General features: G+C 50.7%; 1 protein-coding gene across 1 annotated transcript; it reads right to left on the bottom strand.

Annotated features, from left to right (window-relative positions):
• Window positions 1-2,111: 2,111 nt before the first annotated feature.
• On the bottom strand, window positions 2,112-11,083 carry Zc3h12a (zinc finger CCCH-type containing 12A). The gene is made up of 6 exons (XM_027399242.2): window positions 10,934-11,083; window positions 9,772-10,239; window positions 5,519-5,658; window positions 4,412-4,646; window positions 3,820-3,926; window positions 2,112-3,628 (listed from the first exon to the last, which is right to left on the bottom strand). The coding sequence occupies exons 2-6, from the start codon at window positions 10,203-10,205 to the stop codon at window positions 2,763-2,765; spliced, it is 1,782 nt and encodes a 593-aa protein (XP_027255043.1). The 5' UTR covers window positions 10,206-10,239; window positions 10,934-11,083; the 3' UTR covers window positions 2,112-2,762.
• Window positions 11,084-24,296: the final 13,213 nt, after the last annotated feature.

Here is a 24,296-nt window from a genome sequence, read left to right as displayed (position 1 = left end):
GAAGCCTAGGTGCCAGGGCAGGCAACAGAGTACCTGAGCTGATCCTCCCCCCCCCCCCCGCTCCGGGGGGGGGCAGCCCCAGTTGGCACCTTCTGTGTGGATCTGTAGTCCTCGTTGGTTCCTGTCAGTGAACCAGCAGGGCCAGGCCCTGGCTCCTGACATTTGCTACAGCCTGTTGGCGCTGATGCTACTGTCTCTCTGTCTGTGGGGTCACCTCATATGTGACCCCCATAGGACAGTCAGTGGAAAATGACTTCAACTCTGGTGAAGGAAGGGAGAGTTTCCCACTTCCCCTTCCAGAGGACCCCTGATTCTCACAGCCCCTAAGCTCCATTATACAGAGACTGGGGCCTATTGAGCAACTGAGTGGGTGGTGGTTATAGTTGTCTCTCTGGGAGGACATTTCTTCCCATTTCTGCGGGGGCTTGAGTCACGGCAGACTGGTGTCAGATTTTGGGATCAGGGATGAGTGCTGAAAGCCCTGCCCTGGCCTGCCTTCCTCCGTGGGACCTTGGGCAAGTCACTCGGCATTGCCAAGCAGCTGATAATGAACTAGACGGGCCGGTATTTTAGCTTCCTATCCCATAAAGACAAACAGATGCCCATAAATAGCCTTTTAACCTGAGAGCACATTGGAGTGTTTGAGTGTCTTGTGTGTTTTGTTTCATGTTTGAGATAGGGTCTCAGGCAGGCCAGGTTGGCCTGGAACTTGCTTTGTAACCAAAGATGGCCTTGAACTTCTGGCCCTCCCACCTCTTCCCAGACGCTAGGATTGTCTCTGAATGCCCCAGCTTCAGGTGTTCAGTGGTAAGCTCCGAATATGATTGGCTACATTCCCAGCTGCCTGAACTGCAAAATGTAGTTTGGTTGTAAAGTAGAAGTAAGGCTTTACTGACTCCTTATGCTGGTAAAACCTTGTGAGGAGGCCAGGAGAAACCAGCCTGGGACAGCCACCTTGAATGCCTGTGGGAGGGAGGCTTCCAGCTTATGCATGCATGACAAGGTACTCTGATCCCTGCCTTCAGCAGGGACTTCTGAAAGGGTGGTCAGGAGATGGTGGGCAGGGCCCCTGGGGTGACATTTTCTTTCACAGCATCACGGCTGTTCTGTACTGAAGTAGTTTTCAAAACAGAAAACATAGCTGCACCGACCATGAAGTACAAATCAGAGGAATTATTCAAAGGTAGGATTATTAAAGCCGTAATTTTTTTTTCACATTTTCCCTGGCTGACAGCATTTGTTTGGGGACTGTGTGACAGCTGGCCTTTCATTTAAACTATTTAATACTCATGTTCATTTCTGAGGTTGGGGCAGGGAGGAGGAGGAAGGGCAGTATCAACTTGCCTGGGCTTGTCTGGGCTGGTGAGCAGTTTGACATGGTGGATGGGGTCAGTCCTGTGAACCCACCCACAGTAGTCACACTTATGGAGACCTCTTAATGAGCAGTTCTTATGTGGCAGGCAGGAGGCAGGTCACACACCCAGCATGAATTATCTCACTGAGTCCTTGTGACAAACTTGTAAGGTAGCTGCCATTAGTATTCCCATTTCATAGATGAGGAAACTGAGGTCTGGGGGGGGCAGTCCCTTTGCTCCAGCTGGGAGTCAGTGGCAGGGCTTCTCCATGATGCTGCCCCTACCTGGGCTCTTCCCAGCTCTGCTCTGCCACCTTCAATCTTTGGCCACAGCAGATCAGAGAGGAGGGCCCAGAGTGCAGCACCCAAGGGCTCCCTCACACCCACGGAGACACCTGTCCTCTAAAGCCATAATGGGGCAGGCCATTTCCCCATTTCCTACCTCAGTTCTCGTCAGCACAGAAAAGCGGAACAACTCTATCCTGCCACTGCCAGGGTCACCCTATCCAGCTGAAGCCTCAGGACCCTGTGCCATTACACTTCTGCTTCCTGCACCTGTCACCTGCTGTGTCCAGGGACACCTCACCTCCTATTCAGGCTCCACTCCAAGGGACCAACCAGTTCTGGAAACCTTCCTTTCTGAGGAAAGGGAGTGACATCAAATGGTTCTCCCAGGGTGAAGGCTTGATGCCACCTGCCCTACTGGCCCCTTGTCACTCCAGCTCTATCCCACCCCCTCAAGCATGTCAGAGACAACTACCTCTTACAAGGACTTTATTTTTGTCATTCTTTCCACTTAATTTTTTTTTTTAATTTTGTATCTGTACACAGCATACATGTGTCCTCCCACCCATGGGGAAAGGTAATAGGTGTGGGAACAGTGGGCATTGGAGCCCTGGTGGGGTGACGGGGTAGGTGGACAGAGCGGGCGGGTGGGTTATAAGAAGCATCTTGCTTACTGACATGAAGCTTCATGCCCTGTGAACAGGGATGAAGCCGCATTGGCTTGAGAGGGGTCTCGGAGGGCAGGCACATGGTGCCCAACTAGCCGGTGGTGCCGGCGTCCCAGGGACAGGGTGGAGGGTGGGGTCTAGTTCAGGCCTCTGCTCCCCCAGGCCTCCCTCCCTGCCCTCTGAGAAAAAGAGGGTTTGGGCATCAGCCACGGATGGACGGCCTGACCGGCAACGTCTCCTTAAATGACAGAGATACAATGTGTATCAACAGGGTGATCGCTTCTGACCCGTGTGGGATAGATAGAGGTGCCACAGGGCCAGAACCAATCCTATGGTATCTTTGGTTTGAGGATTCTCTTGCCTGCTCTACTCATCCCTCTGTCCAGCTTCCAGGGTGGGCCAGGGGCTGAGGACTGGTCTGTGATGCCTGATAGCCCCTTGAGCCACCTGCTGGCTTACTCACTGAGGTGCTGGGATTTATAAGAAAGAATCTCAGCGGCCAGCTGCTGGGGGTCCAGGAGCTGCGGGAAGCGCCCCATCACAGCTTCTACCAGGTGGGGGTGAAAGACACCACACAACTTGGTGTACACATCAGCCCTTTCTTTGGCCCTTTTGTTCACCCTGTCCCAGGGGCCTCTGCTAGCCCCTGGGCTGGGCCTCTGGGGCTCTTGCAGGACTGGGGTAGGTGAGGGCAAAGGATATGGCTCAGACCAGTACTCTCTGGCTGGAAAGGTGGGAGGCTGGGGCACATAGTCTCCCGGGACACTGAAGTGGCCTGCACCCATGGGCTGTCTAAAGGGAGTATAGGCAGGTGCTGCCGGGAGTTCAGACCCATAGGTGTGATAACTAGCATAAGGGCCCCGAGCAGGGCCCGACTCCCCAGGGCTGCCTCCTCTCACCCCCCATAATTCTGACATCTGGCTCTCCAGGGAGCCAATGCCTGAATCAAGGCACTCCTGGGAAGTGTATGGGAGTGAGTCCACGGTGTGTGGGAACCACTCTGTGGGCCCAAAGCTGCCCCCACTAACAGGGAGGCTTCTACCAGCTGCAGTAAAAGTCTGTGTTGAGCCTTCTTGGTGGGGGCCTGGGGATGATCTGGCCCCCAGTTTTTTCCCATCCAGGCTGCCTTGCTCAGCTTCTGGAGACACAGAGCTGGGCTGAGAGGCAGGGGAAGACCTCGGGCCACTTTTGTCCTTGACTGGGGTCCTGGGGGGTGAGAGGAGGGCATTGGCACGGAGCTCATCAGCCACAGAGCGCTGGGGGCGGCTTGGCCGCTCAGGGTGGAAGAATCGGCACTTGATTCCATAGGTACACTTCCTCCCTGCAAGAAGGACAAAGAGTGTCTCTGAATGGTGCCACAGAGAAGAAGAGGTACAGGGACTTGGGGCTTAGGTGGTCTACTACAGGTGGTCCCCACAAGGAAGCCCCAGGGCATAGGCAGGCCCACATGGATGGGCACATATGAGGAAAGGCTGGATGAAAAAGGCTATTGAAGACGGAGCTGGGTCTCACCATAGGGACATGGCTGCTTCCTGTGTTCAGAAGGCAGTGACTTCTTACGAAGGAAGTTGTCCAGGCTAGGCCCATGCCGTCCCAAAGGGTCATCAGGGGGCATGAACCTGCAGGAGATGAAAGGAACATTCAGGAGAAGGAAGTCATGAAGAGGGACCAAGGAAAGGACTAAATAGCCACCTTCCTGGAGAGAACAGATGAGTCCCCAAACTGCCTGTCTGCAGGAGGCCCCCAAATCTTCTGAGTCTGCAGTTGGGTTACCCCAAAGGAACAGGGGATCCCTCAGTTCAGAGAGTATGGCTCAGGGCTACCTTCAGGGCATTCCCCAGGCTGGGAGCTCTCAGGCAATCAAGAGGCCACACTCTAACTGCATCGTGAGATGTACGCCGCCAAAGACTTACTTGAGAGAGCCATCTAGGAACTCATTGGGTCTGTCTCAAGCTAGCTTCAACCCCCAGCCCCCAATCAAAAACTCCAATGGCCCCAGCCTTCTGTCTGCTACTCATGCCACCCCCAAAGCTGCAATCCAGACCACGGGCCCAGCAGAGTCCACCCAGCATCTCTCTCTCCCTGTCCTCCAGAAGTAACGTACTTGTCATTGACGAAAGAGTACATGAGCAGTCGCTCCTCAATGAATCGCTTCCACTCCTGCCTCTCGCCTTGGAGGTCCCGGTATGTGTCATTGGAGACTACCACCCCATCGGATTCATAGGCCAGCTTCACAATGAAGCGGTCATCATAGCACACCACACGCTTGCCACCTACACGCCTGGATGGCGTGAACACCAGGATCTTCTTTTTCTCTAGTTCCCGAAGAATGTGCTGGTCTGGGGGATGACAGAGGTGCAGGTCAGCGGCCACTGGGGACCCTGAGACACCCGCAGGGCTCCATGGCTCACAGTGGCCGGGCTCAGAGGCTGTTTACACCAGTTTCAAGAGGACAGAAACCAGCCCACCATGTGGAAACCAAGTGCAGGACCATCCCCTTCTGCAACAGTGCTGAGCCTTCAGGGGCTCTTGCTGCTTCCCCCTGGCTTGTGTGCCCTGCCTGTGACATAGGGGTCCAGGAAGAAGTGTCGTGGCCATGTCCCTTGCACACTCAGAACAATGCTCCCAGCCTTGTTCAGAAGAGGTTCAGGTGTTCCCAGCCTGGCCCAGGTGTTGTCTTGTCATTCCCTCCTCCTCAAAGTGGGGGCGCTCATGAGGGTGGTGGCTGCAGCTCGACCATACCAAGCACTCACACTTTGCTGGGGTAAACACTCCATACCATCGCCACTGCTCCTTCAGCAGTGTTTGGTGGATGCTGTCAGCACACGTCCACCCTGCCCCATTTCACAGCTGAAGAGCCCATGGCTCAAAGCACAGCTACTTATGACCCTCGCCTGGGTTACTCGGGCCAAGCCTCTCACCTCGTCTTCTTAGCCCAGCACCCACAGTCTCAGTCATGAAGCCACACTGCCCCTCTGCCACTGGGGATGCTGAACAAGGGACTCCCCTCCAGTAGGATGAGGGAGACACCCAGAGGCTACACAAGGTGACTGTTGGCCATTCGCATCTGAGCTGGGCTGCTGAAGGCAGTAGGTAAAGACAGGCTGGTCCTTGCTTATAATCTAGAAGGTGCTGGCCCTATTCAAGGACTCTTTTGTGGAGCACCAGCGTCATTGGTACAGTGAGGCCATCTCACTTCCAGCACGTATACCTGTGATGGGCACATCTGGCCGAGGCTGTTCTTTCCTCCAAGATGGTACAAACACGGTGATGTCTGTGTGGCCTCGCTCCAGAAACCAGTTCACAGCCAGCAGAATGCCTCGACAAGAGAAGACTTCCTTGTTCCCGTGGCTGGCAGATGAGAGACAAGTTAGCTCACGGAGTAGCCAGTCTGTGGTCACCCAGGCTGGAGCAGAAGTGGGGAAGTGGGCCACGCTCTAGTCGTGCTGGGCCTTGTTGGGTAGCTGCAGGACTCAGCCCTTGGCCCTCTGCCAGTAGGGCCTAAGGCCTTGTCCCTGGGCCGGTTCCCACAGCGCCTGGTGGCCAGCCCCAGATGGGACTTTCCCTAAGATTTCCATCTCCTTAAAGTGTGGATCCACCCAGGAATCTGGCCACACTGGCTCCCCATGTAGAGGGGGAGGGTCGGGGGCCACTTGCAACATACCTGGGGGAGGGGAAAGGTGATGGGAGACTTGGGGATCTTGCCCTACCCAGGAGTTACAGGGACCATGGGGACACAGATGTACACATGTAGGCTGAGTCACCTCTTTCCCTCAACACTACATAGTAAGGAGGCACCGTCGGAGGAGGCGGGGGAGGCACCAGCCACGTTAAGCAGGAGAAAAACCAGACTGTTGCGGATTAAAGTTCAGTCTGAGCACAAGGTCTCAGCTTGGGTCCCCAGAGGGTGAGGGGAGGGAGCACAGGGAGTCACCCTTCCACAGGGGTCAGGAAATAACAGCCAGGAGGTACTCCAGGCGCTTTTCAGGGTGAAAGTGAAAGGCCACCTCTTTTCCTCTCAAGAGGCCAGTTCCCTGCAAGCCTGCTCCTCCCTGCATGTCTGTGTGCTGCTCCCCCCCAGCCCTAGGGAGGGTGTGACTCCTGGCAGAAAGATGGGCAGGAAATTGCTGGGGAACTCTGCTTGCTCACAAGGAGGGCTGGGGCATCAGGCCTTGGCTTTCCTCAGAAGCAGCCTAGCTGGCTCTCAGGTTGCCCTGATCTGTGTCTCTCTCTCTGCCCATAAACTTGGTGGACAGCACCTTTTTTAGACAAGCCATTTCATGCCAGGGGTACAAACTTCCCTAAGGCTTGGGGCTAAAGACAGCTGGTAAGGTGGAGTCCCTGGAAGTGCTGAAGGGGGGCTCCCTCCCCAGCAATTCTGGCCTCTGGTTAGCCCCACAGTGAGCAACTCAGACTCATATTTGGCAAATAAAACAGAATAAATGTTACGCAAAAGAGGCAAGTCCATGGCAGACCACATCCTGTGTGTAGCTTTGGTGGGGGGTGATAGCTGGAGCCCCAAGAGAATGTAGAGTGGGAAGTGGGGCGACTGGAGGCATGGATGCTACCTGGGGGGTGAGGCTCCAAAGTCTAGAAGTCTCTGAATTGTTCATCTCCAAGGTAGCACCCCTCCTTCCCTGTCTCCCATGTAGCCCGCTCAAAACAGAGTTAAAGTTCACTGAAGCTGCAAACCTGGCCATTCTGTGTTCTCCCTGGAATCATTAAAAGCCCACAAGAAGTACACTGCTATTACCCTCTCCCTCCCCTCTGTTCAGGTAGTACAGATAGGGTAACTTAGTCACCAGGGTCACACAGCAGCCAATGAGCAGAACCACTTCCACTGGTGTTTAGGTATCAATAGCCCTGAAAGTTGGGGAAGGCACAGAATGCACCTAGACCACCACTCTCTGTGCTGGGAAGGAAGATTCCACAACACATACAAGTTACCTGGCTAGTGCTAAGAGGTGAAAACCAAACCCAGGTGTGGGGCTACCGGATTGCCATCCTGTCCCTTACAGAGGACCCAAAGTCTATGTGAGAGAGAAGTAGTTTCTGAACTCAAGTAAAATGATGTGTATTCTGCATATGGACAAGAAGGGGCACGCCTGGAACCAGAGAGATGATGGACTCGGCAAATTCTTGCATTTCCTTCTGGAAGCTAGATGATACATCAAAACCCCTGAGAAAGCCTCCCTCACCTTCCAGGGCAGGTCCCAGTCTGTGGCTTCACAATGCCCAGTGCTGCCCATCATACTGTCTGGCTCCTTCCCTGGGCAATCTGTTGTTGCCCTCAGATATGAGGTAGTCATCTGCTCCATGGCTCACTGTCCTGAGTGTGCAGTGTCCACAGGTTCCACGACCGCTCTATGAATTCAGGGGCTCCTCCTGGACCAGCCAAGTCAAGCTTGAGGATCACCACGCCAGGGATCTTAGGTTGTGTACTGCCTCTGGGCATTTAAAACCCTGGCTGGGGACAAGTCTACTCTCAGCAGTGCTGGCACTGGAATGTTCCCTCAGCAGGTAGTCAGAGCCCGATTCTTGGCAGGGAGAGCACTTGAGGCCTGAGGCCCAGAACAGCTCATTCAGCTCACTGCAATGCAGGAAGCTTGGTTGGCCCAGGAAAACCAACTTCCTCCCACTCTCAGAGTCCCGCAGGCCCACAGGTCAGGGCCCCTAGCCTGATGGGCTGTGGATGTGGAAGACACCAGCTCCTGCCCAAGGACAAGGCAGGGCTAGCCTCCCCAGGTGAAAAGAACTGCCTGGGCTGGGCCTAATGAGTGAGGAAAATTCCCTTAGAAGGAAACAGAGGTGAATTTCCCCACGATTTGCATACGGTGGGGGCTAGCTGGCCTGCTCTTGTGTGTGTGGGGAGCAACAGGGTAGGAACCAAGCAGCTGCTGAGACAGGAAGTGTGAGTCTGGAATTCCCCTTCAGTGGCCACCCCAGCTCAGAAACCCCCACCAGATAGGCAGGCGGGAGGCCTGCAGACAGTAGCTGTCTGTCTCTTTGGTATCAGCTCTCCTGAACCCCTCCACTACTGCCCCTCCTTCCATCCAGGCCCCTCCTTCCCCTGCCCAGGATACAAATACACATAGCACATGGCTGCCCACAAGACTTGTAACACCCAGCCCATGACGCCTAGGGGAAGTCAGACCCCTCCAAATGCATACCCTATTTCAGAACCTCAGAGACAACTCTAGAGTCTGACAGTGTAAGTTTGACCCATTGCCCTCTGGCATGGAAGCAGTGTTTCTCAGCCTTACACCCAAGATCAGCCCATTTTAAAGATGTGAAGATGGACCCAAAGGCGTTGCTCCCATGTACCAGCTAAGTAGGGCCAGGACCAGCTGGACAGCTCACTTGACCCAGCTGGGCTGAGAGTAGGTGGGACCAAATGCCAGGTAGGGAAGAGGCTGACATCATGACAAGTTGGGCAGTCCACTTGGAAGAACCCTCAAGGCATTTAGGAAGACTTCCCCTCTTCCTGTTCTCTTGTTGGGGTCCCCCCTGGTCCCTGCCAACAGGAACTTTTCCTTGTGTGCGATCCACCCAGTCCTGACTCACCAGCCCGTAGTGCAGGGAACTGGGAGAAAGCAGGGTTGGAGGGTGCGGCCTGGATGGAAGGGAGAAGTCAAGGGCTCCTTAAGGTCAGAAGCAGCCTGGCTCATATTCTGCCTCCACCCCACCCCAATCCTTGAGAGATCCGGACAAGCACCGAGGTCTGGGAACCCCCAGAGATCAGTCCAGACCAAGCACCGTCAGTTGAGTCAATACAGATTCCAATCAGGGCTCACATGAGCCCAGAGCATCAGGCCACCTGCACACACCCATCGAGAGCCAGATTTGGCCAATAGGTCACACCTAGTTAGGGCTAGGACGTTCTCAATAGCTAACTAAGCCTTGCTGCTACTGTGGGAGCACAAGTCTATGACAAGGAGGTCCTAGAGGAGTCAGCCACTGAATGACAACAACTGCTTACTTAGTCCTTGCAACTAACTCCCCATGTTCTATGCATTTTTCTCCCCACAAGGGCCACTTGAGAGGTAAGACTGACAAGAGAGTGAAGAAATGACTCAACTGGTTAAGTGACTCCCAGAAAGCTCAAGCCCACAGGCTAATCCCCTGTATTGTCCTGCCTCATGTGATAGGCAAGGAGAAGACTGGTCTCAGGAGAGACCATGGTACAAGGTGCACTCTGGGCACAGAAGGCTGAGTTTGAATCCTGGATTCCCATTTACCAAGGAGTGTGACTCTGGGTAAGGGTTTGAGCTATTTTCTTTCTTTGGACATTCATGAAATAACCCCAAGGAAGTCTTAAGGCTTCAGGGAGCCTCCTAGCACATGGTGGGGCCTCCCAGAGAGCGTATACATTCTCTTACCAGTTCACGAGGAAAGCAAAGCTTTCTTCCCAAAGGAAGAGCCACAGACTATTCCACAGGTCCCCTCCAAAGAAGTGACACATACCTCATGGCCACATTGCTCCCATCGATGACCACAGGCCTCAGGTCACTGCCATCCTTATCCTCCTCTGGGAGTGAGGGTTCAGAAGGCTTGGGGGTGCTTCCTCCCCGGGGCACCAGAGGGGGCTGGGGGCAGGGGTCTGTCGAGGCCTGGCACTCTCGCTCACTAGCTGAACCATGCTTCACCAGCTCCCCCAGCACTGTGTTGGTGTCTGCTTGGACCCCCAGCTTCTGCAGGACACTGTGGATCTCAGAGGACGAGTAGCCCAGTTTCCGGAAAAAGTCCACCTTCATTTGCAGCTCAGCAGAGGCCTCTTTAGCCTCAGGATCCTGGGCTGGCTGAGGGCGACCCCGGCAGCTGTGGTTGTCCTCAAGTTCCCACAGACTCATGGTAGGGCTGGCTTCTTGGACAGACTTCTTTCTACAAGGGTCACTCATATCTCAGATTCTTGGAAGGCGTCCATCACAGCTCCTATTGACCAGACCACAGGGTTAGAGGCAAGGAATACTCCATGTAGCTCTCTTTCAGCCTCTTTCCCCCACAGGATGAGGCAATATGAAACGAGGTGACACTATCCAAAGCTATCCTCATGTGTCATCTCAGGCTGTTCCTTCAAGAGCTCTCAGCAAGGAGTTATTCTTATATGGGGGAAACTGAGGCACGGGCAGTAAGAATTTACTCAAGGTCATCAACTCATAGGTGGTGACGAAAAAAATTGAACTTGTCTGACTCCACCCCCAAACCCGTCCTCATTCATGCCAACCCAAGGGGCCTAGGGGGCAGGGGCGGTGCTCTCAGAAGGAAACTGGGGGCTGGGAAGTGCGTAGAGGACCCAGGGGCTTCCCCGTTGTGGCCATCGCCTTCGTTCTCGAGTTCCATAGTAAGAGCCCAGGACCGGAGTCGCATTCCGGGAAGGACAAGTTTCCGGGGTGACCCACGGGGGAAAAAGTTGCTGGGCGACTCTGGTTGGCTACCAGGACCGGTGACGCGAGGCGGTCCCGGCTAGAGCCTTGCGCATGCCGGGTGCCCCAATACACCCCTCTCCACTCACCAGGGTGAACTCGGCAGGGTCCCGGAGATCCGGGATGGAGACGCGGCCCGCGACCCTCCCGAGGCCGGACTCAACGAAGCGTCCCACCCGACCCACCCCGAGGCACTCACTCACCCCGCCGAGCGCCGGACGCAGCCCGTAGAGTGTCCATGGAGCCGACTCCTGGGCTCGGACGGCACCTTCGCAGCCGCGACAGGCGGGCAGGTGCTTTAAGGGCCGTGACGCGGAAGCCGGGCAGGGCCGCCGCCCCTTCCTGCTCCGCCCCGCTCCTGCCCCGGCCCCGCCCCCGGCAGACCCGCGCTGATCCCGCCCCGTCCCTGACCAGACCCCGCCCCAGATCATTGGCCACGCCCTTGACCACGCCCAGTCTGGGCGGCCTTGGGCTTGTGCCACCGGACTACTTCACTAAGGCAGGCGCTGCAGAAGCAGGTTCTGCGCACTGTGCAAAACCGGAATAGCACGGGTTCCATGGTTCAGCTCAAGAATTTAACAAGTCTACCAGCCTGGTCCAGACTTAAGTGCACAAGTGAGGCCACAGCCGTTGGTGGTCGTACCTTCCTGTTTGATGGAGACGGGGCCACTCCGCTTCAGTCCCATCGGCTGTGTCTGGAGCCGGTTCAGAGATTGAGGCACACTAAGGGCCGGGGACACTTTTCCTGAAATAAATACCTTCCCAAGACGAGAGGGCACCAGCACCACAGATGCACTGTGGTGGAGGAAAAGCCACGGAAAGGAGGGACATTGACAAGAATCTCTGTGGGAGAGTTCTTGAAGAATGCTGATGGGCAAAACTCATCCTATCACTCTCAAGAGGTGGACAGATCCCTGTGTTCATGGACCTTTCATTTCCTTTGAGTTTTGTTGTTCTTTCTGATACAAGGTCAAGCCTCACAGCCCATGCTGGACTTGAACAACCCAGCAGTCTCCTACCTCAGCCTTCTGAATGCTGCAGTTAAGGCAGAAGCTATCCTGCCAGCTCCATTTACTCCTGAGAGATGCAGAAAAGGCCAGATGGCCTCAGCCAGAGAGACCAAGACCAGGAGATCCCATTCCAGAGCATCAGGGACCACTATAAGCATTCTGGAGGCCTCTGCTGACCCAGAGCAGAGGGAGCCTGGCTGTTACTCTCTCTCTCTCTCTCTCTCTCTGTGTGTGTGTGTGTGTGTGTGTGTGTGTGTGTGTGTGTGTGTGTGTGTACCAGAGAAGAGAAAGGGGCAGAAGAGAGGGAGAAAGGGGCCCCAGGACATGCACATGGAGGACCAGCACCAATGTGCTTGTATATAGGGAAACTGAGACCTGGGAAGCCAAAACACTCAAAACTAAGTGCTTATTACCATGTATCAATACTTTAGTCATGTTAAACCTGTCTTGTGGAATGTCTTGGGTCCACTAAGAATGCTGGAAAAGACACTACATATACAACTGCACATGTTCAGCCTAAAAATAATAACAATAATTTTATTGACTTTGCTTATTTTTTAAATTATCTTATTTACATGCATGGGTATTTTGCATACCACGTCATGTCTGGTTCTCAGGAGGTCAGAAGGGGATTAGGAGCCCCCAGAACTGGAGTTACAGATGGTTGTAAGTTGCAGTGTGGGTGCTGGAAGTCAAACCAGGATCCTCTGAAAGAACAGCCAGTGCTCTTAACCACTGAGCTATCTCTCCAGCTCCCCAAAATGATTTGTAAAGCTGTGTCTATGTTATCCTTTGTGTTATTTTTAAATCTTTATTTTGTTTATGTATATGAGTGTTTTGCCTGCATCTAATTTTGTGTACCACGTGCATGTCTGGTGCTGTTGGAGGTCAGAAGAGGGTATCAGATCCCCTGGAACTGGAGTTGTGGACTGTTGTGAGCTGTCATGTGGGAATTGAATCTGGGTTCTTGGCAGTAACAACATATGCTCTTAATGGATGAGCCATCTCTCCAGCTCTGTTTTGTTTTTTTGAGACAGGGTCGCATCAAGACCAACCTACCCTCGAATTCACTATGTAGCAGAGGCTACCCTTGAATTCTAATCTTCTCTTTCCAATTCCCACATGCTGGGGTGACAGGCCTGTGCCACCATGCATGGCTTTTCATGTATCCATCATCTAACTTAACAAGTAAGCTGGTGTGGTGCCTTTGAGGACTTCTGGGTGCCCCCACCACACCTCTTTCCCCGGTCTGGAGGAACTGCTGTGACAGTCACTCCCCCACGTTGCTCCTTTGTGTTAACAATGTATTGTTTAGCTGTGCTTTCTGTTTTGAATTTTAGGTAAATAGACTCCTTCTATAATGGCATGGTTTCCCTTTTCACACAGGTGAAAGTCCATGTCTTTGACGGTGAAAGTCCATGTCTTTGCCAGAATACTAAAGTTTATTTGGTTTTCTGCTGAAAAGCATCCTACTTCATGGGGAAATTCAGAACTATTTATCCCTTTACATGGATGTTGTTTTTATGATTTGGATATTGTCTGTTTCTTCTTTTTCTTTTTTTGAGACAGGGTCCCACTGTGTAGCCTTAGCTCACCAGGAACTCACTATGTAGACCTGTCTGGTTTCAAACTCACAGAAATCTGCCTGCCTCTGCTTCCCAAATGCTGGGATTAAAGGCGTGTGCCACCATACTGGCTTTCTTTCTTTTCTTATTTGCATATTTATCTATTGACAAGGTCATGCAGTGTAGACAAGGTTTGATCACAACTTGTGATCTTCCTGTCTTTGTCTTCTGAGTGCTGGGATTACTGACGTGCACCGCCGTGACTTGCCCTCATATTGGAGAGTTGAGAAAATGTCACTCAGAGGTTGGGAAAGGTAAAGTTAAGGCCCCAAGTTGGTGGGACTGGAAATTATGTAGCTTTCCCTACTACATCCATCTCCCTTGGATACTTGCTTTGTGAAGGTTTTGGGAAGTTGCCAGGAGGAGGAAGTCCACATGGCTAGTTGGTCTTGAGGTTGTCCCTTGAGGCTTACTAAATATCACCAAAACATGTAGGCCTGTGCTTGTCTGGTTCCTGGTCTTATTTCCTTATGCTGGAGGGCTGAACAGAGAAGGAATCCTAAGTCACCTTGCTGAGTCACAGCTCATGGCAGGTGCTGGGCATGTGGCATGCTCATGGTCACTCCTGCTGAACTCAGCGCGCTGTACCCTCATCTCCTGCATCTCCTCTTTCATCTGTGCTCAGTGACAGTGGGTATCATTCTCTATGGCAACCACTTTTTAGATGGTGAAAAATCTTAAGTGACGTGTCTGAGTTAAGAACCACTTCATCTGCCTGGGTCATCCTCTGATGAGGGGACTAGACAGGGGTTCCACCAGTGTTCCCAAGCCCCGTGCTGTCCAGCACTTAACAGAGGCAGCTGGCAGGGCCAGCGATGAGTCATGCAGTTCCCCATAAACCACAGTCTCCCTCTCTTCCGATTTGTGATGATGACTCCTTCCTGAGACACCCTCTTCTGCAGAAAGCCCTGGCTGTTCCCGAGAAGCCATGCTCCGTTTACAACTGGGTTTTGCAAGCCTTGGCCTAGTTCCCAGGAGCACTATGGATCTGCTCATCCAAACCCACGTCCCACTCTGCCTCTTGCATGCCTGTCTTGGGAGCTAGGCTTTGCCATTTCCTTCCTAGAGTCATCCTGTCCTTTGTCACCTGGGGAAGGTCTAGAAACTTCTGGACTGTTACCCCTTAGGGTCAAACAGGGAAGGCTGGAGAGGGAAAGGTCCCAGAAATAACCCCAGCTCAGTCTAGGAATGACAAAGGAACTTGAGCCCTCTCTAGAGGGATAACAGTGACTCTCATGCCTTCACTGAGTGGCTACAGAGTGGCTAGGACTCCTGAAAGCCAAGAAAGAAACTTCCTGTGTTCTGAGTCTTCAAGTGGGATCCAAGGATAGAATCAAGATGTGCATCAGATGCCTACATCTTGCTGATCTGGTGTATGTTTTATTATCTATCGATCTATCTATCTATCTATCTATCTATCTATCTATCTATCTTCTATTTTCGAGACAGGGTTTCACAGCCTTGGCTGTCCTGGAACTCCCTCTGTAGACTAGGCTGTCCTTGAACTCACAGAGATCCACCTGCCTCAACCTCCCAAGTGCTGGGACTAAAGGTGTGTGCTACCACCACCTGGCAAGATTTTTTTTTTCTTTTTCTTTTTTTGGGGGTTTGGGTATTTTGCTTGCATGTATGTCTGTACATTACATGCATGCAGTGTTCACAGAGGCCAATAGAGGGCGCTGGATCCCTCAGAACTGGTGTTACAGACTGCTGCTGTGAGCTGCCACCACCATGTGGGTGCTGTGTCCTTTGGGAAAGCAGCCAGTGCTCCTAACTGCTAAGCCTTCTCTCCAGGCCTGGTTTTAAATGGTAACTGAACAATTAACTTTTTTTTTTTTTTAATTTTCCTAGGCAAGTTTTCTTTATATAATAGTCCTGGTTGTTCTGGAATTTGCGCTGTAGACCAAGCTGGCCTCGAACTCAGAGAGCTACCTGCCTCTGTCTCCCGGGTGCTGGGATTAAAGGCATGCACTACCACAGCCAGGCCAATTAACTTCTTTTAAAGTCAGGCTTTCTTTCTTTCTTTCTTTTTCTTTTTCTTTTTCTTTTTCTTTTTTTTTTTTTTTTTTTTTTTTTTTTTTTTTTTTTTTGGTTTTTCGAGACAGGGTTTCTCTGTGTAGCTTTGGAGCCTATCCTGGCACTCGCTCTGGAGACCAGGGTGGCCTGGAACTCACAGAGATCTGCCTGCCTCTGCCTCCTAAGTGCTGGGATTAAAGGCGTGCGCCACCAATGCCCAGTTTAAAGTCAGGTTTTCAAATGTGGTAGAGCAAGTGGCAGGATAGGCTCCAGAAAAGCTACACAGAAACCCTGTCTCGAAAAACAAACAAACAAACAAAAACAAAAAACAAAAAACAAAAAACAAAACCAACCAAATGTGGTACAATGTATTTAAATCAGGTTTTCAAATGTAGCACAATGTATTAGTATTATTAGCTTGTTTTAAAAATACTTTTTTGCTTAGGTTTCTTGGTTCTTTCGAGACAAAGTTTCACTCTGCAGCCTTGGCTGGCCTGGAACATGTTATATCAGTGGACCTCGGCCTGTGGTTCTCAACCTTCTCGTTGCGACCCTATAATGAGGTTCCTCATGGTGTGATGACATGTGATCATAAAATTACTTTTGTTGCTATTTTATAACTGTAATTTTGCTACTGTTATGAATTGTGCTGTAAACACCTGCTATGCAAGGTAGCTGAGGGATCATGGCCCAGAGGTTGAGAACCACTCTGTAGCTGTCTTGGAAATTGTGAAAATCTTCCAACTTCTACCCCTGTCTCCTGAGTGCTAGAATCAGGTATGTGTCACCATGCTAGGCTGAAATATTTTTTTCTTTGGAGCAGTGTCTGAGCCTAGGATTGGGCCAGATAGTTAGGACACACCTGACCATGGAAAAAAGGCACAGGGGAAAGAGATCTGGGCCGGTGGAGCTCCAACAGCTACAGTGGGAACAGTGTTCCTGAGGGACACAAAGCAGGACTTTTGTTTGTTTGTTTTTGTTTTGAAACTGGGTTTCTCTGAGTAGTCCTGGCTGTCCTGGAACTCACTACATAGACCAGGCTGGCCTTGAACTCACAGAGATCTGCCTGCCTCTGCCTCCCAAGTGTTGGGATTAAAGGTGTGCGCTAGCATCGCTGAACTAACAAAGCAGAACACTTGATCCCAGCTTCAGCTCTGTCAAATAATAAGCTGGAGGTGGCTGGAGAGAGGGCTCAGGGGTTAAAAGCCCTGGCTCCTCTTTCAGAGGACCTGCATTTGAGTCCCAGCATCCACATGGCAGCTCACACTCTGTAACTCCAATCCCAGAGGATCTGATGGGTCAGGCATCCTCTTCTGGTCTCTGCGTACAGTAGGCACACACATGGTGCACAGACACACATGCAAACACCCATACTCACAAAACAAATGAAACCTTTTCTTTCTTTTTTATTTTCCTCTTTCTCCCTCCTTTTCATCTTCTTTTCTTGAGATAGGATCTTTCTACATCGCCCTGGCTGGCCTAGAACACACTCTGTATATCAGGCTGGCCCTGAACTTTCAGAGATCTACCTGTCTTGGCCTCCCAAGTGTTGGGATAGAGGTGTCCACCACCTCACTTGATCAAAAATAAATAAATATTAAAAAATAGGGTGGAGAGTGAATGAAGAAGACATACAGTGTGTTTTTCATACATGCACATGGCTTGGGTGCACACACATGTGCACACACACACACTTTTGAAAGTAAAAATAAATATGTTTTCTTTTTGTTTTTGTTTTTGGAGACAGGATTTCTCTGTATTGCTTTGGAGCCTGTCCTGGAACTCATTCTGTAGACCAGGCTGGCTTCAAACTCACAGAGATCCACCTGCTTCTGCCTCCCAAGTGCTGGGATTAAAGGCGTGCGCCACCAACAACCAGCTAAATATGTTTTCTGACTCATACAAAAGGTGTGCTTTGGTGATTGGCCCGAGATGATCCTGACATCACTCAGTTCTTCTGGTTATTTGTACTGTACCTGAGTCAGACCCACGTGGGGACAACATTCAAAGTCTATACGTGAGGCCTCTTGTCTGGGGGCTTTGACTAGATGACCTTTTGGCTTGCCTTCCTCCTTGCTGCCCTGGTCCAGTTACCCCAGCTCCCTCCTTTACGACCTTGGAATGGCCCAGCAGGCTGGAAAGTCCCTGCAGACTGGTCCACCGGAAACTGTTTTACAGACCAGAGACTAAAGTCTATGGGAGGCTTTGCCTTGGCTTGCTAGGTTCATTTAAGTCATGCTGGGAACAGGGTGAGGCTGGCTTCTCCACCTAAGGCATCCCTAGCCCTATTTGTACAAAGATGAAAATCAGCTGCATACTGGGCCCAAGTCCCTATGACTCTCCTTGGACTTCCCCACCCCACCCCAACCCTAGAACAGCAGGTGCTGGCTGGAGAGCAAGATTGAAGACCTTACTGTTGATTGACATCAGTGTATGTCCGTTGACATCAGTGTGTGTCCTTCATAGGTGAGTCTCACCTGGTTTTGAACTTTCAAGAAGAAAGGGCCTGAAGGTAGGTAAAGACTGAATGAATGTCTGTCACTGAACTTACTGCCTGGAAGGGCTCAGGACTGTGGGAGTTCGGAGTGTGCACAGCAGAGCTGGGCCCCCAACTAGAGGTTGAATTCCCTAACTCTGGTAATATACAAGAAGCTTCTAGAAGACACGTGGTCTGCCTAAAGGCAGTTAGTAGGGGTCTGGCTGAGCTGCTCTGCTCTGGAGATTTCCTTGCTGAATGGCCAGGAAGGCGCTGCCCTCTGTTTTCCGTCTGTGCTACTGAGGATTGGTCAACTCCCATGCCCGGAGAATTGGTGTGGGAGGGAGCCCTAGTAGCTCTCATGATGACTTGCAATGCCCACCTCTGCTGCGCCCTCTTTCCAAGCCTGGCTGATAGATTTCCTGTTTGAAAAGGCTATGTTCGTGCCTGGGAACCAAAGCTGGAAGGGTGCTCAGGGCTCCAGTGGGGCTCTAGCTAATCTGTCTGTGAAGAAAACCACAAGAATGGAGGACCCAGTGTGGCCTGGAGTGACAGGTCACAAGTCCCTATGTGACCACCTTGTAGGATCTGGGGGCCTCCTGTGCTGACATCAGCTCATGTGAGTCTTGTTTGTGGTCATACTCAGATAAGTGTCATCCTTGCAGCACCCCACAAGCCCTGAGGTTCACCCCCATGTGATTCTTCTGGGCAGAAGCCAGCTAGCCAATAAAGTTGCCAGTGTTTGCCTCTGCAGCACCCTTTGCTCCACACCCTGCCTAACAGGGGATTTCCTAGCCATGTGACTTAGTCAGAAGGGACCCACTCAAGGGGAGGGGTCTGCTGTGTGTATGCAAGTTAGAAAATCTCATCCTGCAGGGTTGTAGTCATTGGTCCAGAAAAGATGCAGGCCCAACTTAGATGAGCCAGAGTTAATTGGTGTGTCTCAATTCTTGTCTTTTTTTTTTTTTTTTTTTTTTTATAACTGGGAAAGCTTTCTGCTTATTACAAATGAGGAAAGCCAGTGAGGCCCGAAATTTCTGGCTGCATTGGAATCATCACAGGTGAAGCTGACAGTTATCCTTCATAACAGCTGCTGGATCAAGCCTTGCTAGCTATTGAAGTTCTAGACTTTTAGTTGGTTTCTTCCTGTAAATACTGTTACTCACAGCTTAAAAATCCTTTCTAGCTGGGCAGTGGTGGCACATGCTTGTAATCCCAGCACTTGGGAGGCAGAGGCAGGTGGATCTCTGTGAGTTGGAGACCAGCCTGGTCTACAGAGCGAGTGCCAGGATAGGCTCCAAAGCTACATAGAGAAACCCTGTGTCGAAAAACCAAAAAACAAACAAACAAACAAACAAACAAAAAACAGTTTGGCCAATAACCAGAATATCCAGGCAGGAAGATAGGAAGGGCTGCCACACCAGGAGAAAGCTGGAAAAAGGAAGGCAGAGAGGAACTGCTAGAGGACTCCATGTAGCAGAGGAAGGAGTAACAGGTTCGGGCCCTTCTCCAGTAAGATAAGGCCACATGTAAATACTTAGATTAATAGAAATAGTAAATACTTAGATTAATAGATTAAGACAGAGCTAGCCAATAAGAAGCCCTAGCCATCAGACAACAGTTTTATAATTAATATAGTGTCCGTGTGTTTATTTAAGGCTGAAGCAGCTGTGGGACCAGGTTGGAAAGAAACTTCAGCTACGACAGAGTGAGTCCCAGGACAGCCAGGGCTACACAAAGAAACCCTGTCTTGAAAAACTAAAAAAAGTCCTTCCCAATGATAGGTAATTACTTGATAACTATTAAGTATATAATCATTACCTAAATAGAGCTTAAGGTAAAATCTTACAAACTATGAAGTCTGTGTTTGGAAATAGTACAACAGATGCTTAGTAAAAGGCAGCAAACTGGTGGTACGGTTTGGCCTTGGCTGTTTGGTGCATGGTCAAACTAGAAAAGTCATGCGACTTACTTAAGGATTTACAGCTGCTGGCAAGCCCTCCTCCTTTTCCATTTATTGTTATTGTCATTGTTGCTTGTTTTTTTGAGACAGTTGCTCTTGTAGCTAAGGCTAGCCTCAAAATTATTATGTGGCTGAAGATAAACTTGAACTTCTTGATCCTCCTGCCTCCATCCACTGGGATACAAGCCTGGGCTACTATGCTTGTTTTTTATGCTGTGCTGGGAATTGAACACAGAGCTTTATGCACGCTAGGCGAGCACTCTACCAATTCATTGGCTTCCTCAGCTTCCCATCCACTAATTATTGCTAGTTATTGAATTTCTCTGCATCTCCAGAGAAATCATCATCACTACACATCCTCCTCTTCCTCTTCCTCCTCCTCCTCCTCCTCCTCCTTCTTCCAGTTTTTCCAATAGGAGGATGACAACAATTCCTTTCATTTTCCAAATAGGGAAGCAGAAGCCCAGAGAGGCTGAAGATTGACCACAGGTCACACAGCATGGTGATTGTAGAGCTGTGCAAGGACCCAGATACCCTGTTTGCATTTTGCTCTGCCCCCTTGTGCTAGCTGCTTCCTCTCCATTCAGGTGGCCCTGGGGACTCGGGGTCTGCTGTGGCTTTCTTCTGCAGCTGCTGAGTAATTGAAGAGTTGCAGCGGTCAGGAAGGAGTTGTGGCACAGGAAGTGCTAATGAGCCCTTCCTCACTTAGGAGAGCTGAAGTTCAAAACTTCTCGAGCCTCCAACTGGGAGCTCTGGAGCCTGGCTTCTTAAGCTGGCATCACCCTACACATGGGTTCTAAACGCACAGTATTAAAACTCAGAATCAAACTTGTAAGGAATCTGAGGTGTTTCTGGCAGAGCATGCCTGAGTTGCACCACAGCCCTGGTTCTGTTTCTGGCAGAGCATGCCTGAGTTGCACCACAGCCCTGGTTCTGAGCACACAGCACTTGCGCTGTGCACCTCCAATACCTCAGCACCCCAGTGAGCTCTTCCTGAATTGCCCCTGCTCAAATTCAAGTGTACTGTGTACAAACATGCCGTGTTCTCACCATAGGTGCAAGCCTATAGAAACATGACTACTTTGTTACAGAAGACAAGTAAGTATCAAGTCAGGTTGCCTTTGGATTGTGTTATGTTAGGATGTTTCATTTTACATATTGATGTTTGAAGGCAGGCCTGGTGGTGTGTGCTTTTCATCCCAGCAGAGGCAGGAAGATCCCTGAGTTTGAGGCTAGTCTGGTCTGGTCTACTCCGATTTCTCTATTCCAGGCCAGGACTACACATTGAGATCCTGTCTCAAATTGCTTCTTGGGTTGCTGACTCAAGTTTCACAAAAATGTTGCTAAATGAGTCCCGGTTTGGGATTAGGACAGAATTCCCAACTGTAGTAGGTCTTTCTTGTCAGACTATCCTTTGGCCACCAGCCCCCAAACAATGACACAGAAACTTATTAATTATGAAAGCTTGGCCTTTAGCTTAGGCTTGCTCCCCACTAGCTCTTATAACTTAAATTAACCTGCTTTTGTTAATTTACATTCTGCCATGTGGCTTTTTACCTCTCCTGCATTCTGTATGATGTCTGACTTCCTCTGTATCTCATTGGTGTCTCTCCTTGCACCAGTGAAAGACCCCCGAAGAGGCACTTTCGTAGAGGGAGACCCACACACCCAGGAATCAGCGAGGCCACGAACTGGATGCAAAAAACAAGAGGCTTTATTGGAGACGCGGGTACCCGGGGCGACTTAGCCTTTGTGTGGCTAAGCGCCCCGAGCCAAGGGAAAGGGGTCCTTATATAGGGAAAAAGGCGCAAGCTAGGAGCAGGGATTCTATTGGATAATTCTAATGAGGCATTGTACAGAGCTATTCCCATTGGTCAATGTATATGAGGCGCTATACAGGGTTATTCAAATGAGGCAAAGTACAGAGTTATTCAAATGAGGTGAAACACAGAGTCTTTCAAATGAGGCGAAATACAGAATCATTTCTATTGGATGGTTCAAATAAGACACAGAGCCATTCCAGATCAGCATATTCTCAAGGTCTGGTGTCTGGTACAACAGACTCAATTCCCCCTCCCTCCGCGTCCAGATGGCTGACCTTGGGGGCGGAGACCTTGGGACGGAGTGTTTCTCATCGGGCGGGGCTCAGGGGCAGGGCTCCAGGCCGGCTCCCTTGGTGTTCGTTCTCGTGCCGGCCCACCTGGTGCTCGTTGCTCGGCCCCAGCCTACCTGGTGCTCGTTCTCGGGCCTGCCCATCTGGTGCTCGTTGCTCGGCCCCAGCCCCGAGGCTCGGTGCCAGGCGGGGCGGGCCGGGGGCGCGAGCCCTGCCGGGGTGAAGGCTTGGGAGGCCCCGGCAGCTTCGGGGCAGGGGGCTCAGGGGCATTTCGAGCGGGTCTTTCACCAGATTCTAACCGAAGCCCCATATCCTGCCATATCAGACATTCAGCCAAGACTCAACTCTTCATGTGAAAGTCACCAAACACAATCATCTCTCTCTCTCTCCAACCCCCCCCCCCCCCCCGAGAGCTGGCACCATGGCATGAATGCTCGTGGCGGTCAGATGACAACACGTGGGAGTTAGTTCTCCTTCCACCACGCAAGTCCTGGGGAGCAAACTCAGGTCTTTAGGCTTGGTGGCAGGAACTTCCACCCACTGAGAGATCCCATCAGCCCAAAGACCACTTTGGATTGTTTTCTGTTTAGTAAGTGAACTTTACTGCTTAATAGACTTTGAGTGAATTTTGCAAGGAAAAGCAGGGCTTATAGACAAGTGAATAACTGGCCACACGTGATTAGGGAACTGTGTTCTGACATCCTCATTAAAGACTGAAACCGTACGCCTGAAAATCTAAACTGTGATGTCTTGCTTTCATACGCAGGTTTGGCATTCCCACACGTGTGCTTCAGTACTGTGATCTGCTCCTGTTGTTTCTAGATGAAAAGATAGGAGAGAAGCTGCAGCTTCCTCAAATTACCCACGTGGCTCTGAGTGGCTGTGATTTCCCAAAGATGAAAAGCAAACACGGCCGCATTTCCCAGTCTGGTGCCCCAGTTTGAAATACTAGAGACACCCCAATGTTCTCTGTGAAGGTTTCTGAGCAGATGAAGCATTAACAATGCAGGTGTGTTGTGCCCAGGGCCCTCAAAGTAGTCCCTTCTATTGCAGTTGGGGGGCTGGGGAGGGAGCCAGACTCTCAGGAAGCATTCCTACAGATGCGCACACAGACATGTCTTTCTTTGCTCTGTTGTTGTTTTAGAGGGTCTCACTCTGTATTCCAGGCTGCCCTTGAACTCATGGCAATTCTCCTGTCTTGGCCTCCCCTAGTGCTGGAATGAGCTTCTGCTTCTATTTTATTTCAGATTTTTAAATTTTGTAGTGTTGAGGACATTTGCACATGTTAGACAAGTGCTCTACCACTAAGCCGTACCCCCAGACCATCTTATTTTTTTAAGATTTGTTTTATTTTTAATTATGTGTCTGTGTGCAGGTATGAGCACATGAGTGCCGGCTTCCCCAGAGGCCAGAAGAATGCAGGAGTTACAGGAAGTGGTGGGTTCTCTAGCAAAGCAGTTGGCACTCTTAACCACTGAGCCATCTTTCTAGCCCTGTTTATTTGGTGTGGTAGCTTGTTTTATGCCAACTTGACATGAGCTAGAGTCATAAGAGAAGGAGAAACCTCAATTGAGAAAATGCTACCATAAGATCCTGCTGTAGGCAAGCCTGTAGAGGATTTTCTTAATTAGTGATTGATTGGGGAGGGCCCCGCCCATTGTGGGTGGTGCCATCCCTGCACTTGTGGTCTCCCATTCTATTATAAAGCAGACTGAAAGCTAGGCGGTGGTGGCATATGCCTTTGATCCCAGCACTCAGGAGGCAAATACGGGGATCTCTGAGAGTTCAAGGCCAGCCTGGTCTACAGAGAGAGTTCCAGGCCAGGCCAGGCTCCAAAGCTACAGAGAAACCTTGTCTTGAAAAACCAAAAAAAAAAAAAAAATATAAAAAATAAATAAATAAACCCTTTCTTCCCTAACTTGCTTTTGGTCATGGTGTTTCATTATAACAAGCAATAATAACCCAAAGTATGTGCACATCTGTGTGGATGTGCATATGAACATGTATGTATGTACATGTAGACACCAGAGGATGACCTTGGGATCTTAATGTCTCTGCCTTACCGGAGTTGGGTTTATTTATTTTTTTTAAAGATTTTATTTATTTATTATGTATACAACATTCTGCTTCCATGTATATCTGCACACCAGAAGATGGCACCAGATGTCATAGAGGATGGTTGTGAGCCACCATGTGGTTGCTGGGAATTGAACTCAGGTCCTCTGGAAGAGCAGTCAGTGCTCTTAACCTCTGAGCCATCTCTCCAGCCCCCGGAGTTGGATTTATAAGCACATACAATCCTGCTGGCTTTTTACATGCTTCTCAGCTCCTAATGAGGCTCTCTATCCAGCTAGGCTGCACTT

This window comes from Cricetulus griseus, chromosome 2, assembly GCF_003668045.3.
Source record: "Cricetulus griseus strain 17A/GY chromosome 2, alternate assembly CriGri-PICRH-1.0, whole genome shotgun sequence".
Taxonomy (NCBI): Eukaryota; Metazoa; Chordata; class Mammalia; order Rodentia; family Cricetidae; genus Cricetulus; species Cricetulus griseus.
Note: the sequence above shows the minus strand (reverse complement) of the source record. Positions and strands in the feature narration are given on the sequence as shown.